The 14318-nt window shown below is 43.1% G+C and overlaps 1 protein-coding gene across 1 annotated transcript in view; it reads right to left on the reverse strand.

Moving 5' to 3' along the window:
- Positions 1-14318, reverse strand: part of LOC126355491 (octopamine receptor Oamb-like) — an 879391-nt gene that overhangs the window by 811710 nt on the left and 53363 nt on the right. The window contains exon 2 of the mRNA XM_050005808.1: positions 5485-7035. Within this exon, the coding sequence (XP_049861765.1) occupies positions 5485-5775 (291 nt within the window). The 5' untranslated portion in view covers positions 5776-7035. The remainder of the gene's footprint in view (positions 1-5484; positions 7036-14318) is intronic.

Genomic DNA, 14318 nt, shown 5'->3' on the forward strand with positions numbered 1-14318 from the left:
TTCATCCTAAGTTGTTGTAAATGGGGGCACACAAGCAGAGCCTTTCACAAATCTGCACAAGAAAGAAATCACGTACTGTGAAATTAGGCGACCTTGGAGATGACTGGAGCAGTGCGGGATCCGCATGGCTGGAGGAGGTCCTGTGGGTGTATCCTCAATGTAAATCATGGAGAACCCTGATAACTAAGTTGCCTCTGATGAAATGGAGAAGTGAAAGTCGAGCCACATGGATAGTAAACTTGCGAGCGGCGGACCTGTCTGCTCTAGATAGAACCCTGCCATAAATCACATGAATTCAGAACTTCCACCAGGCACCAAGTTTGACAATTCTTGATCAGAAAAGACAACCTCCAGCATTTACATTTTTATGCACCTTCTAACTCTCGAGCTTATTACAACATACTTTGTGCCCAGTAATCGATATCTGAAGTGAGGACAATCTTTGGCCAGGAGCGTTTCGGACAGTTAGGACAGCACAGGCTTAAGGCAGTAATGCATGGATAGAATTCAGACAGGACACAGGTCTACGACAGAGACAGACAGGAGAAGAAAGAGAGGTCCAGACAGAGAGAGAGAGAGGGGGGGGGGGCGAGGGATAGAGACTTGCTGGTGGTTCCTGTTCAGGTCTGGATTCATGGCTCTGTGTGTGCTCCTCTGTGCTGACAAGTTCTTCGTGAAGAAAACTAACGGGTAAACTTGCCATGAGATTACTTCCATGTACTCTAGTCGCGTGATACCAGTTACGGTGAGGTAAAGCCCGACGCTGCGCATCTTAGTGTTTCAAACCAGTTGCATAGTTGGTGGGATTCAACATGCTTTGTCTCCATTCACGTTGGCCATAAATCTGATTCTTAATAACACCTTCGAATCGTAGGCAAAATGAATAAATCACATTCTCATTCATTCAAATACGTTTGGTATTTTCGTAGGATTTTTCAACAATTATGTGTATATTCTTTATTATGTGGTCGCATAGAGTGCCACGTGGTTTATGTACAAGTAACGGTATTCTTACTCGTACAGGACTGGCAAATAAAAGGGGCCCGGAGAACAGAGTTACAGGATGTAAAGAAACACAGCAGCGAAAAGGAAATACAGTACTAACCTGACCATAGCAGATACTGAAGGTGACCACCACTCATTTCTTGGCACACTTCTGTGTTTTGGTCAGCTGCAGTCTTATCCGAATTGTTCTGCGGCATTTCTTGAGGATCGCAGACTGACAGATCAGGTGACCTACATGGCCAGCTATGTCCGCAACCAAACTTACCTCTGTTAACAACTCTGTCACTCGTGAATGGGCTGTATGGGCAGTTACTCCATAACGTTGGAAGTAACCGTAGGTCATTTCTTCCTCCATTAACGCTGCCACAAATGGTTTCAAATTGATGGCAATGTAATGGGCCGAGGTCAGGAACTGATGAAAGCAGATGGGACCAATAATGAGGCGTGCTTACACTCCACACCAAACTCCAAGCTTCCTATGATGCACTGGTGTTTAGAAGACTTTTGCAGATTCTTCACTGGCCAGAACCTGTGATTCTGTGAGTTGGCATAACCACTCATGTGAAACCAGGCCTCATCAGATAAAGAATAGATCCACGTCCAATCCAATCCATTCATTGCTGTCTTAGTGAACAGCCACTCACAAAACTGGATGCACCGAGGAGCATCTGCTGGTTTTAGTGCAGGAACAACAAACACTCAGCACGGATGCATGCGCAGGTCGAGGTGACGTACCTGTTCCCATGATCGAGGTAATATTCCGGTCTCTTGCGACAGGCATCTGGTTGATTTGGCAGGATTCTGAAGCATCTTTCTGGTCAATTGCAGCCTCATTTTCTGGTGTGCGGGCACATTTAGGTTTGTTTCTTGGCCTGTTCAAAACATGTAATTTCTGAGCCATTTTAGGACTAAGAGTTACATGGCACTCTTTTTCTGGAACTATGACACCATTATACTTCTCAGCAAACAATTGACTACACGGTTTCCACGACTTTCTTGTCACTGAACATTCCACAATGAACACCCACTGCTCCAGTATGTGTACCATTGTCCCCTTTGAACTGCTCCTCTCATACTGACACATCCCGTACTATGCTCTGAACCGGTGTGGATCACGTGACGGGTGTAGACGCTGTGTGCGTGTCACGGGGTGTGATTATAGGCATACGTTCACGTCCAACCGCACCCATCGTTCGGAATACTGTTATATGGCCCAGCCTGTACTGTGATTTGTGTCCAGAGTTGAAATAATCTTTAATACAATCTCTCTCAACTTATTTAGCTTTCCTTGCCACTTTTAAATTCGTTGTTGAGACATAACGATTCTACGTAACGTGTCATATATTTACGTACTTTGCAATTAAGCTGAAGCTTCCTCGAGCATCTGCGTTCAGTAAACATGTGTATTCCTATGAGACGCTTTCACAGTCAGCATTTGTTCGTTCAGCAACAAAGCTACTACCAGCTTATCTGCAAGAAGCTTCTCTGCGTGATCCTCATCATCATAGTAGTCGACGATATCTCAGGCTCCAATAATTGTGTTATTATTGTTCTACATTTAAATTCAAGATTTGTGTGGAAAAATGCTAAAACGCCAGACCGAACTACATTTGCTCATTTCAGGTGCCTTTGTCTACATGTTTCGTAAGTCAGGTAATGGACTACCTGGTTGGCAATTCGATTGTTAAAATTAATTTAAATTGTCACTGATCAAATCACCGCCCTAAGTGAGGCTTTTCTTTATGAATATCCTTTTCAAATACATTCAGATAGCACTTAATTAAATTTTTCGTGGGTCAATAACTTTCATGTGATAAGAGTTTATTTCAAATAGGGCACTGTTCTGTAGACACTGTTCTGTGCAGTCAGAATGTACGAAGACAGGAGAACCTTACAATCTTAACTTTTAGTTTCGATGTGTAAGCTGAAATCCACCCAACTACATAATTTCATTAAAATAGATAATACAATCTTATGAAATTACGTGAAGATTTTTGAAAAATACAGTGTTAAATTACGGCTTGGCTGCATGTCAGATGTAGTATCAGAGATGAGATAAATTTTCATACTGATTCTGATTGTGATACTAGTGCCATCATACGACGTCGTTACATCATCGAAGAGAGTTGATGTTTGACTTAGAACCTGCCTCATTCTGAAGGGCATCTGTGTATGGATAAAGGCTTCCATACATTGACTGCTTTTTCAGAAAACAAAATTTGCCACACATTCAGTTTGAAACTTTACTTCGCAGCTCTCAGTGAATGTTATCAGTTCAACTCTCATCATCCGACTTTTTCCATAAGAAAGATTCAAAAGTAAGTTAAACATTATTTTGGCTATCCCAGATAACTATTATGGAATGATGCACCACACGTCAAAGTGACGTAGATACATTATACTTTTTTCAACGTAGTGTTCGTAAATAACCGTCGGAACATTCTATCGATTGTTCTGTTCCTCGACGACAGAAATCCGCTCCTTGGTCACGGAGCCATTCGAGAGCCGCTCTGTGAGCATTCTCATTGTCAGAAAGCCTGCGACTGCTGCGAATCAATTCAGCCATTGCCTGTTCATTGAAGTCTGTGTCAGATGACGGTGGGCTTTCCTCATGATCAGCATAACTAACATCTGAGCGTCTTACGTCAAATCAAGGTAACTATTTTACTACAGCTGGACGCGGCATTGCAGTCACGCAAATCTGTGTGAAATTTAGACACTCCTTCCACAAACACTGTACTGTACCGTGAGCGGATTTGGGCTACGTTTCCAGTTGCTGACCTGTTCACTTCGACACTGTGACGCACCTGTTACACGTATCACAGCAGAACTGAATGCCCAGGAAACCCGGAACCTGTGCTCGAACTGAAAAGACACCACTCTTGTTGCGTAATGGACTTATCGTGGCATAACATGTGTAGCTTACTTCTTGAAGTCACTTCGTACAACCCAGTATCAACAATCTTGCACTATGGATTACGTCAAAGGCAATAGTATTTTATAAATACGCACTAAGAGGAAAAGACTAGCAAATCAATTAAAAATATACGACGCATCACGAAGGAATTACACGAAAGGGATGGTACTCGCTTGATGTGACACATATGTTGAGACAAAGAAATGGCTACAGTGCATGTACAGACAAAAATTCATTGCAGTTTCCGAAAAATTTAAAGATTTATTCAAGAGAAAGAGCTTCACAAATTGAGGAAGTCAATAAACGCTGGTCCACTTCTGGCCCTAATGCAAGCAGTTATTCGGCTTGGCATTGATTGATCGAGTTGTTTGAATGTCCTGCTAACAGGATATCGTGACAAATTCTGTCCAGATGGCGCGTTAGATCGCCAAACGCTTGAGTTGGTTGGAGGGCCCTGCCCATAATTCTCCAAATGTTCTTAATTGGGAAGAGATTTGGTGAACCTGTTGGCCAAGGTGGGGTTTGACAAGCTCGAAGACAAGCAGTAGAAAGACTCACTGTATGTGGCGGGCATTATCTTGCTGAAATGTGAGCTGAGGATAGTTTGTCTTGAGGAGCTACAAAACGGGGTGCAGAATATCGTCGACATACCGCTGTTCTGTGAGGGCACCGCAGATAACAACATAAGCGGATGTGCTGTGAAATGAAATGGTGCCACAGATCACGAGTCTTGGCTATCGGGCTGTATGTCTGAGGGCAGTAATATTGGTATCCCACCAATGTCCGGGGAGTCGCGAGACACTTATTCGTTGGTCACATCAGCCAGGAACCTGACTGACTGGAGTAGAATTGTCTTCAGTCGTCAGTCCCGCTTCGAACTGAGTCCCAATGAGCAGGGAAGACCCCTTTGGTTGTCATCCGTGGGAACCAAAGAGCATAGCGGTACGTCGACGATATTCTACGTTCTGTTTCGCAGCCCTTCAAGGCAAGCCATCCTGGGCTTACGTTTGAGCAACAAGATACCCAACCACACGGGGCGAGCGTTTGTACTGCTTGTCTTTGTGCTTGCCAAACACTACCTCGGCCGGCAAGGTCACCAGATTTGTCTCCAATTAAGAACATTGGGAGCATTGTTGGCAGAGCCTCCCAACAAGCTCGGGATATTGACAATGTAACGCGCTAATTGGACAGACTGGCACGATAACCCTCAGGAGGGTACCCCCAACAATGCCAAGCCGACGAACTGCTTTCAAAGCGTCTGAGATGGACCAACGCGCTGTTGACTTGCTCAGATTGTGAAGCTTTTTCTCTTGAATAAACTGATTTTTTTTTTTTTTTTTTTGAATCTGTAATCATTGTTTGACTGAACATGTACATCATGTCTGTCAATTTCCTGCTCATGCTGATAATTCCTTCGGGGAGAGTCTTTCTTTGTCTTATTGTGTATTTAACAACTAAATAGTGAACAGCGTGTCCAGATCGGTAAATAGACGAACGTCATCGAGAAGAGACGAACATGAGACTGAATTCCAAAAGAGTAAGAAACAGACGGCAGCACGTACCTTGAATACTTCCCAGGCGGCGCTGAACGGCAGCACGGCGACTCCGACCAGGAGGTCAGCGACGGCGAGCGAGACGATGAAGAGGTTGGTGACGGAACGCAGCTTGTGCGACAGGAATACGGCGGCCACCACCAGGCAGTTGCCCGCCACCACCATGACGTCGATGATGGCGAGCACGCCCAGCGTGGCCACGTTGCGGCCCTCGGTCCACGCGATCTCTGGCTCTTCTGGACACCACTGTGTCTCCAGCGAGCCGTTGCCGGACTCGGCAGCACCGCTGACGGAGTCCATTTCAGCTGCGGCCCTCCTCCGCTACAGGTGCTCAAGTCAGAGGTGATGTTCAGGCGAGCCGAACCGAAACGATCTGTCGAATTCCACACGGCGACCACTCTTGATCACTTTGGGAATCTCTTCGTGGCCAATAGGTCGTCAGAAATGTCTCGTTTTGTACCACAGGTGCTTTTGTTCTAATCCTAGGTCGGCTTCTGTAATCACTCAACAGTCACACCTCACCTACTCCTGAATGAACACCCAGCAGGTTACCTAGCTACCATGTAACAATTATACACGTAACATGTTCAGCGAAAATATTACTTGAGTGGAGAAATAGTTTTGAATTCTGTCCAAGTGAGCTTCGATAAGGAATCAGAGCAGGCTATGTTTCTCAGACATGTTATAATCTTCTTTGGCCTTTATTTAGTGCACATAATTAACTAACTTCAAAGGTTCAATTGCTGAAACGCATCCATCGCAAGAGGAGAAACAAAACGAGGTAACAAGAAAACCCCTACAATCTAGTTAAACGAAAACTACAAACCTTGTCAATATACGGTGAAATAACTGTCTTATGAGATTTGTACGATGGTAGTTGAATACCGTGATATTTGCTTTCTGAAAGTACTCCTACTTCACTTGATCGCAACGTTCTGGTCAACCAACTGTACCATAACACATTAACGTTGGTGCTACATATTCGCGTCGATCCATCAATGCAGAGAACAAGCATCAGACACAGAAGTACCGTTTCCGTTTGAACCCCAGACTGAAGAGAAGATTCCATTTTGGAGTATCATCTAGTTGCTGTCAGAAGCAGGAACGGTCATCACTGATAAATATGAAAATAACGGACTATCCAAGTGTTTGCGAGAAGGTTACAGCTTATGCGAGTCGTCCAGTGTAATAGAGCAACACACGATAGCCTCAGCAAGTTTTTTCATTCATCGACTCTGCCGATCGTCATGCTTCTTCCTTGGCGGAGCTTGTGACCCAGCGATGGGATATCTACATTTACCGTAACTTCTATTGTACCAAAAATAAATAGCCCACAGATGCTGCAGTTTGGAAAACAGAAGTGAAAGGTTAAAACCAAAATTCTAACGTTTGTAGCAGTGTGACACTTGTTACGGCGTAGATATCTCACTGGATGTTTGTCAAACTACTTCCTAAGATGGACCGTTGGATCAGTGTAGAATGGCCGCTCGTGGCCCGATGATTGTCTGCGCGTGGTCGTCTGGATATCACGTTACCAAGCTGCCCCGGCCGCTCCGGTACCTGGAACAAGTTACCACAGGTATCAGCCTAGTATATACACACAGGTATATATACAAATAGAAAAGTTTCAAAATGATGTAATGAGCGCAGCCGATGAATTATAGCACTTCCATAAGAAAAATATGTAAAACGTTCCAGAATTAAGAGATGAAACTGAAGATATGAAAAATACCTGAAGATATGAAAAAAAACTCCAAGACTTATTACATGTGAAACGTTTAATGTGTAAGGTGAATACTAAATGATGACAATCGTTTATCCTGAAAAATATCTTCGTATAACAGTTTATTTGTTTGTCCTCCTTATGCAGAATGGCAGAACTTTTTTATACATACAAAGCATTTCATCGTTTCAAACACAGTATATTGAGTATTGTCTCCATTTGTTTGCACTGTCAGTAACATAAAAATTGAAAGTAAAGCAAAACTTTGACTTAGGGACTCGATACCAGGATCCTCACAGTACCTTTCTGCAATGTTTCCGTTACGCTATCCGCTGTCTGGAATCTACGTTGAAACTGGTTCATGCCTCGCCCGCTAGCTCCAAAAGCGCCAATTTTTCTAAATACTTCGCCGTCTGGGGCTCCCATTTCTGTCACTCTCATTTCTGGCCAAGCTTTGTATGTACCATAAAAAGCCGATGGATAGTAGGTTCGGTCTCCTTGTGAGCTGCCTAAGTTGCCAAACACGAGTGCTTCTCAGTGCCACTTCCTTAGAACAGAACTCAACAGAACACCTGGTTCCCGGGTTCGATTCCCGACGGGGTCAAGGATTTTCTCTGCCTCGTGATGACTGGGTGTTGTGTGATGTGCTTAGGTTAATTAAGTTTAAGTAGTTCTAAGATCTAGGGGACTGATGACCATAGGTGTTGAGTCACATAGTGCTCAGAGCCATTCAACAGAACACTGAGGAGCACTCATTTTTGGAAAACGCTTTTCAGGGAGCGGAAGTAGTCAAAAATGGCTCAAATGGCTCTCAGCACTATGGGACTTAACATCTGCGGCCACGGCCATCCTGATTTAGGTTTTCCTTGATTTCCCTAAATCGCTCCAGGCAAATGCCGGGATGGTTCCTTTGAAAGGCCACGGCCGACTTCCTTCCCTAATCCTATGAGACCAATAACCTCGCTGTTTGGTCTCTTCCCCCAAACAACCAACCAACCATCTGCTGCCATCAGCCCCTCGACTTAGAATTACTTAAACCTAACTAACCTAAGGACATTACACACATCCATACCCGAGGCAGGATTCGAACCTGCGACCGTATCAGCAGCGCGGATCCGGACTGAAGCGCCTAGAACCGCTGGGCCACAAAGGTCGGCGAGAAGTAGTCATTAGCCGTTAATGACGTATGTTGCCCACCATGTTCTTCTCTATGTAATAAAGCTTAGTAGCTTATCAAATAAGAACGAAATTTATTGCTGCAAAAGTAAGTATTGTCATTTCCTTCGACAATAATGTCATAAACGTCAAGTCAGTCCATTACACACTGAAGAGCCAAAGAAACTAGTACATCTGGCAAATACCGTGTAGGACCCCAGTGACCACGCAGAAGTGTCTTAACATGACGTGGCATGGACTCGACTAATATCTGGAGGGAATTTACACTATGAATCCTGCAGGGCTGACCATAACTCCGTAAGAGTAAGGGGCGGTGGAGATCTCTTCCGAACAGCACGTTGTAAGGCACCCAAGATACGCTCAATAACGTTCATGTCTTGGGGAGTTTGGTGGCCAGCGGAGTTGTTTCAACTCTGAAGAGTGTTCCTTAAGCCCTTCTGCAGCAATTCTGGGTGCGTGGGGTGTCGCATTGTCTTACTGGAATTTCCTAAATTCGTCGGAATGCACAATGAATGTGAATCGATGTAGGTGATCAGACAGGACGCTTACATATGTGTCACCTATCAGAGTCATATCTAGATGATCAGAGGTCCCATATCATTCCAATTGCACATTCCGCACACCATTACAGAGTCATCGTCAGCTTCAACGACCTCCTGCTCACATCCAGGGTCCATGGATTCATGAGGTTGTCTACATACCCTTACACGTCCGTCTGCTCGATACAGCTCGAAGCGAGACTATTGACCAGGAAACATGTTCCCATTCATGAAGGCCGGACATGGTGGCCGAGCGGTTCTAGGCGCTACAGTCTCGAACCGAGCGGCCGCTACGTCGCAGGTTCGAATCCTGTCTCGCGCATGGATGTGTGTGACGTCCTTAGGTTAGTTAGGTTTAAGTAGTTCTACGTTCTAGGGGACTGATGACCTTAGAAGTTAAGTCCCATAGTGCTCAGCGTCAATTGAACCATTTGAATCAGTCATCAAGAGAACTACTTTGACGGGCCTAGGAGAGGCGTAAAGGTTTGTGTCATGCAGTCATCAAGGGTACACGAGTGAGCTTTCAACTCCGAAGGCCCATATCGTTGATGTTTCGTTGAATGGTTCACTCGCCGACAATTGTTGAGGCCCAGCGTTGAAATTTCCAGCAGTTTGCGGAAGGGTTGCACTTCTGTGACGCTGAACGATTCTCATCGGTCGACATTGGTCCCGTTCTTGCAGGATCTTTTTCCTGCCACAGCGATGTCAGAGATTTGATGTTTTACCAGATAACTGATATTAACGGCACGCTTGTGAAATGGTTGTTCGGGACAATACATCATTGCTACCTCCGAAGGCTGTCTCCCATCGCTCGTGCGCCGACTACAACACCACGTTCAAACTCACTTAAAACTTGACAATCGGTCATTGTATCAGCAGTAACCGATGTAACAATTGCACCAGACACTTGTCTCACATAGGCGTTGCCTACCGCAGTAGCGTATTCTGTCTGTTTACTTGTCTCTGCATTTGTACACGCATCCCTATTCAAGTTTATTTCGCGCTACACTGTATAATTAACTGAACTTTCAATAAAACTGTACATCGAGTTTTATTGTATGTTACTCTCTCTCAACGGCCATGATACTGTAGTTCATAAGAGTATATTACATAGTGTTTTAGTATGTATTTTTGATGTTTCATACAAGACATTTTAGAGTTAAATTAAAAATAGATACTAATAATTGTGGTTTGCTTACACCAAGTGTTTAATTATGGTTATAAGGTTTTAAAAAAATGTTTTAACATGAATGTTAAGTCATGTATCACGTAAATATCACTGGGTTGTTTCAGTAAGTCATATGTGGGTCTTCCTTATCTTGCCAACTGTTTAATGCAAAACTGTATTTAAATACTGTTGATACTTTGTCTACTTTTATTTCAATTTTAACATAAAATTTGTTTGAAGAGATAGACAGTTGTTATTGGTCTATAGGGCGTTATGTCGTCCTCTACGGCGTATATTGTGGCTGGTTGTAAGGGTCTGTAAACAGTAGCTTCTGTTTCAATTAAGCTGTGTCCTTGTTAAGGTCATGAAATAACATTTCTATTTACAAGGCTATGGTGTCAACATGAGCCACTTCTTACAGCATGTTACCTTCTATGGTGGCTTCACTACTGTAAAATTGTCATACATATCTCATTTTATGACTACAGCGATTGAATCCTCTCTGTTTCTAATGTTTGTAGTTATTATTATGGCTATGGAGTAGATGAAATGTAGATCTGCAATACAGATTGAAACGCGACTGACTGCTGAAAATAAAACAAAAGTTTTCACTTCACATCACAATAGCCGTGTGTAACGGTTTCAATGGAAACCAGCCTGTCGAATAATTATTTCTGTGATCAGATTAGCTCTGCGATCGTGTTGTGCATAAGGCACCATTAATCGAGCCTCTGTGCTGTCTCAGTTATTTAATGATAGTACAAAATTGCCCAAATCTGAAAAATGTGACAAGTTCCTATAAACTACACTATAGCTGTAAAGCATTCACACCCCTATAGACTTGCACAGAGTTACAATTTTCCAACATTACAAGAATCCGATATTTGCACAAATGTTGCGTGTAAAATAATCACAACTATACCTTTAATGATCTTGGGAGAGAAAGGAAACACCAGAATCGTAATATGACTCATATGATGTCAAACTGCTGTCCCCACTGCTCCTGTCTTCATCGTCTTGGAAATTACTACATTCCATATTGTTTCTGCTATTATGGCTTTTTTCTCATTCGATCTTACGGATTCGTTCCACACATGGTTCATGATATTCTTCCAGTTCTTTGACGTGTGACATCCTCGTTCACAAGTCTCTTCGTTTATGGCATCGCAATTTTGCTTTCGTTCCGCGCCGTCTGCATACATTTGGGCGAAGTATGTTCAGTGATATACTGGAGGCAGTGGTACGTTGGAACACGTATACCTTCGTGGACGTAGTCTTTTCGCAAGGTCTAAAGGTTTCGCTATTTGCATACCCTATTTGAAGTCAGTGTAGTTTTCTCCAGCTGACCAAAATTTCCTTTTACCTTGTAAAATCTGTTTCTGTTTAATCTCGCGAAATGGCACGGGGTGTTTCAGTAAGTAGGTAACGAAAACTAAATTAAATTTCAGGGAGAAGAAATAAACACTTTGAGGTTTGCCGACAAGATTGTAATTCTGTTGGAGATACCAAACAAGTTGGAAGAGCAACACAGTGAAATGGACTCTGTCTTGAAGATGAACACCAATAGAAGCAAAAAAAAAAAAAAACAGTACTGGGATATAGTCGAGTTAAATCAGGCGATGCTGAGGGAATTCGATTAGGAAATGAAAAATTAAAAGTTGAAGAGCGGTTTTGTTGTTTATACAGTAAAGTAACTGATGATGGTTGAAGTAGAGTGGATACAAATTATACAATGTCGATAACAAGGAAAGTGTATTCAGAGGAGTCATTTGTTAACACCGATTGTAGATTTAATTGATAGAGAGTCTCTCATGAAGGTATTTCGCTGGTGTGCAGTCTTGTATGGAAATGAAACGTGGGCAATGAACAGATCGGACAAGAAGAGAATTGAGCTTTTGGGATCTGGTGTTACAGCAGAATGCTTAAAATTAGATGATTAGATCATGTAACTAAAGAGGTGGTACTGAACAGAATTGAAAAAAAGGGAATTTTTGACGCAGCTTGACTAAAAGAAGGGATCGATTGACAGGACACATCCTGGGACACCAAGAAATCATCAGTTTAGTATTTGAGAGAAGTGTGGGGGCAAAACCTGTAGAGGGAGGCGAAGAGATGAATACAGTAAGCAGGTTCAAGTGGTTGCAGGTTGCAGTAGTTATTCAGAGATGGAGAGGCTTGTACAGAATAGAGGCCCATAGAGACCTGCATCATTCTTCGGGGCGAAAGACAGAGTATCATTTAAGGAACTTATGTAAATGAAATTTCCATTTCACCTTTAGAGCCTTTAGTTCATTTTATGAGAAAGTCAATCTCAGTAGCTAGAACACAGTCGCTCATCGAATCAACATGAACAGTAATAAAGCGCCAGCCTCGATGACGCTTTAGTTGGTGCACACGAAAAATATTGTGCAATGCACGCTAATTCCGACATTTTCACGTCACAGTATTTATATGTTCCATTAATACTTTCATCTCCGAACAGTTTTCTCACTTCAAGTAATTTTTTAAAACAGTGGAAAGGCTTTTATTTCCTGTTAGCAGATCACTTTTCGACAGTGAAGCTATCAACTTTAGGAATTAAAGATCTGTGGAATAAATGTGTAACAAGCAAACCTAACGACCATAGCACACTGCAATACTTACTAAAAATTAAAGTCATCTCAAACTGTTCTAAGACTGAGTCACTGTTACATGATGAGCAGTGACAATTTCACGAAGGATACTTAAGAAGTCGCGGGTGACATCAGGGCGAACTGAATATGGATATCAGAAAGAAGTCTATATCGGAAAATGCACTGTAGGAGAGTTTTGCCTGCGCGATTTCGTCAGTGTCACACGAGGAATTGTCTCACGGCTGTTATTGTTTCATAGTTGTTATTCCTAAACAATCTGCATACTGTATGCATAAAGATGCAGTCGCTTTGTAAAACGTTGCTAGGTGTTTCTCTTTGCCTCTGCAGATCTCAGGAGGCTTGGCGAATGGACTTGGCTAAATTCCGGAGAATGGTTCTCCGCCTGCTGCTTGGAAAAGCGTTTCCCCTCTACACCATAACCTTGCAGGAGTTTTTTCCGTAGATATAAATCATCAGGTCGTCCGTAAGTTCATTTTAAATAAAGTGGTCCACCTTTCAAGTAACACGATATTCAATGGGACCTAGAAATTTTGCACATTTTGTTAAAGAAAGGAAGGAAGCATGCCGATGACGGGAACATCATTGGAGACGTTGTGCAAGCTCGGGTTTGAAAAGGATAGCAAACATGAATTGGTCTTGCTATTTTCAACCAACCACCCCGACGTCACTGAAACTGATTTGGGTAGTCACTAAGAACCTAAATCTAGATGGCCCTACAGGGGTTTTAATTCCGATTTTTTTTTTGTTGCTGTGGTCACACTGAGGTTACAACAAAAAACATGTAGCTGAGACCATCACTGAATTGTGTACTGTAACTAGGACCAGTCATGTCATGTGTACATGAGGAAGCAATATACATATAGGATGTTTCAAAAATGACCGGTATATTTGAAACGGCAATAAAAACTAAACAAGCAGCGATAGAAATACACCGTTTGTTGCAATATGCTTGGGTCAACAGTACATTTTCAGGCGGACAAACTTTCGAAATTACAGTAGTTATAATTTTCAATAACAGATGGCGCTGCAAGTGATGTGAAAGATATAGAAGACAACGCAGTCTGTGGGTGCGCCATTCTGTACGTCGTCTTTCTGCTGTAAGCGTGTGCTGTTCACAACGTGCAAGTGTGCTGTGGACAACCTGGTTTATTCCTTAGAACAGAGGATTTTTCTGGTGTTGGAATTCCACCACCTAGAACACAGTGTTGTTGCAACAAAACGAAGTTTTCAACGGAGGTTTAATGTAACCAAAGGACTGGAAAGCGATACAATAAAGGATCTGTTTGAAAAATTTCAATGGACTGGGAAGGTGACGGATGAACGTGCTGGAAAGGTAGGGCGACCGCGTACGGCAACCACAGAGGGCAACGCGCAGCTAGTGCAGCAGGTGATCCAACAGCGGCCTCGGGTTTCCGTTCGCCGTGTTGCAGCTGCGGTCCAAATGACGCCAACGTCCACGTATCGTCTCATGCGCCAGAGTTTACACCTCCATCCATACAAAATTCAAACTCGCAACCCCTCAGCGCCGCTACCATTGCTGCACGAGAGACATTCGCTAACGATATAGTGCACATGATTGATGACGGCGATATGCATGTGGGCAG

The sequence above is a fragment of the Schistocerca gregaria genome, chromosome 3 (genome assembly GCF_023897955.1).
Source record: "Schistocerca gregaria isolate iqSchGreg1 chromosome 3, iqSchGreg1.2, whole genome shotgun sequence".
NCBI classification, from domain to species: Eukaryota; Metazoa; Arthropoda; class Insecta; order Orthoptera; family Acrididae; genus Schistocerca; species Schistocerca gregaria.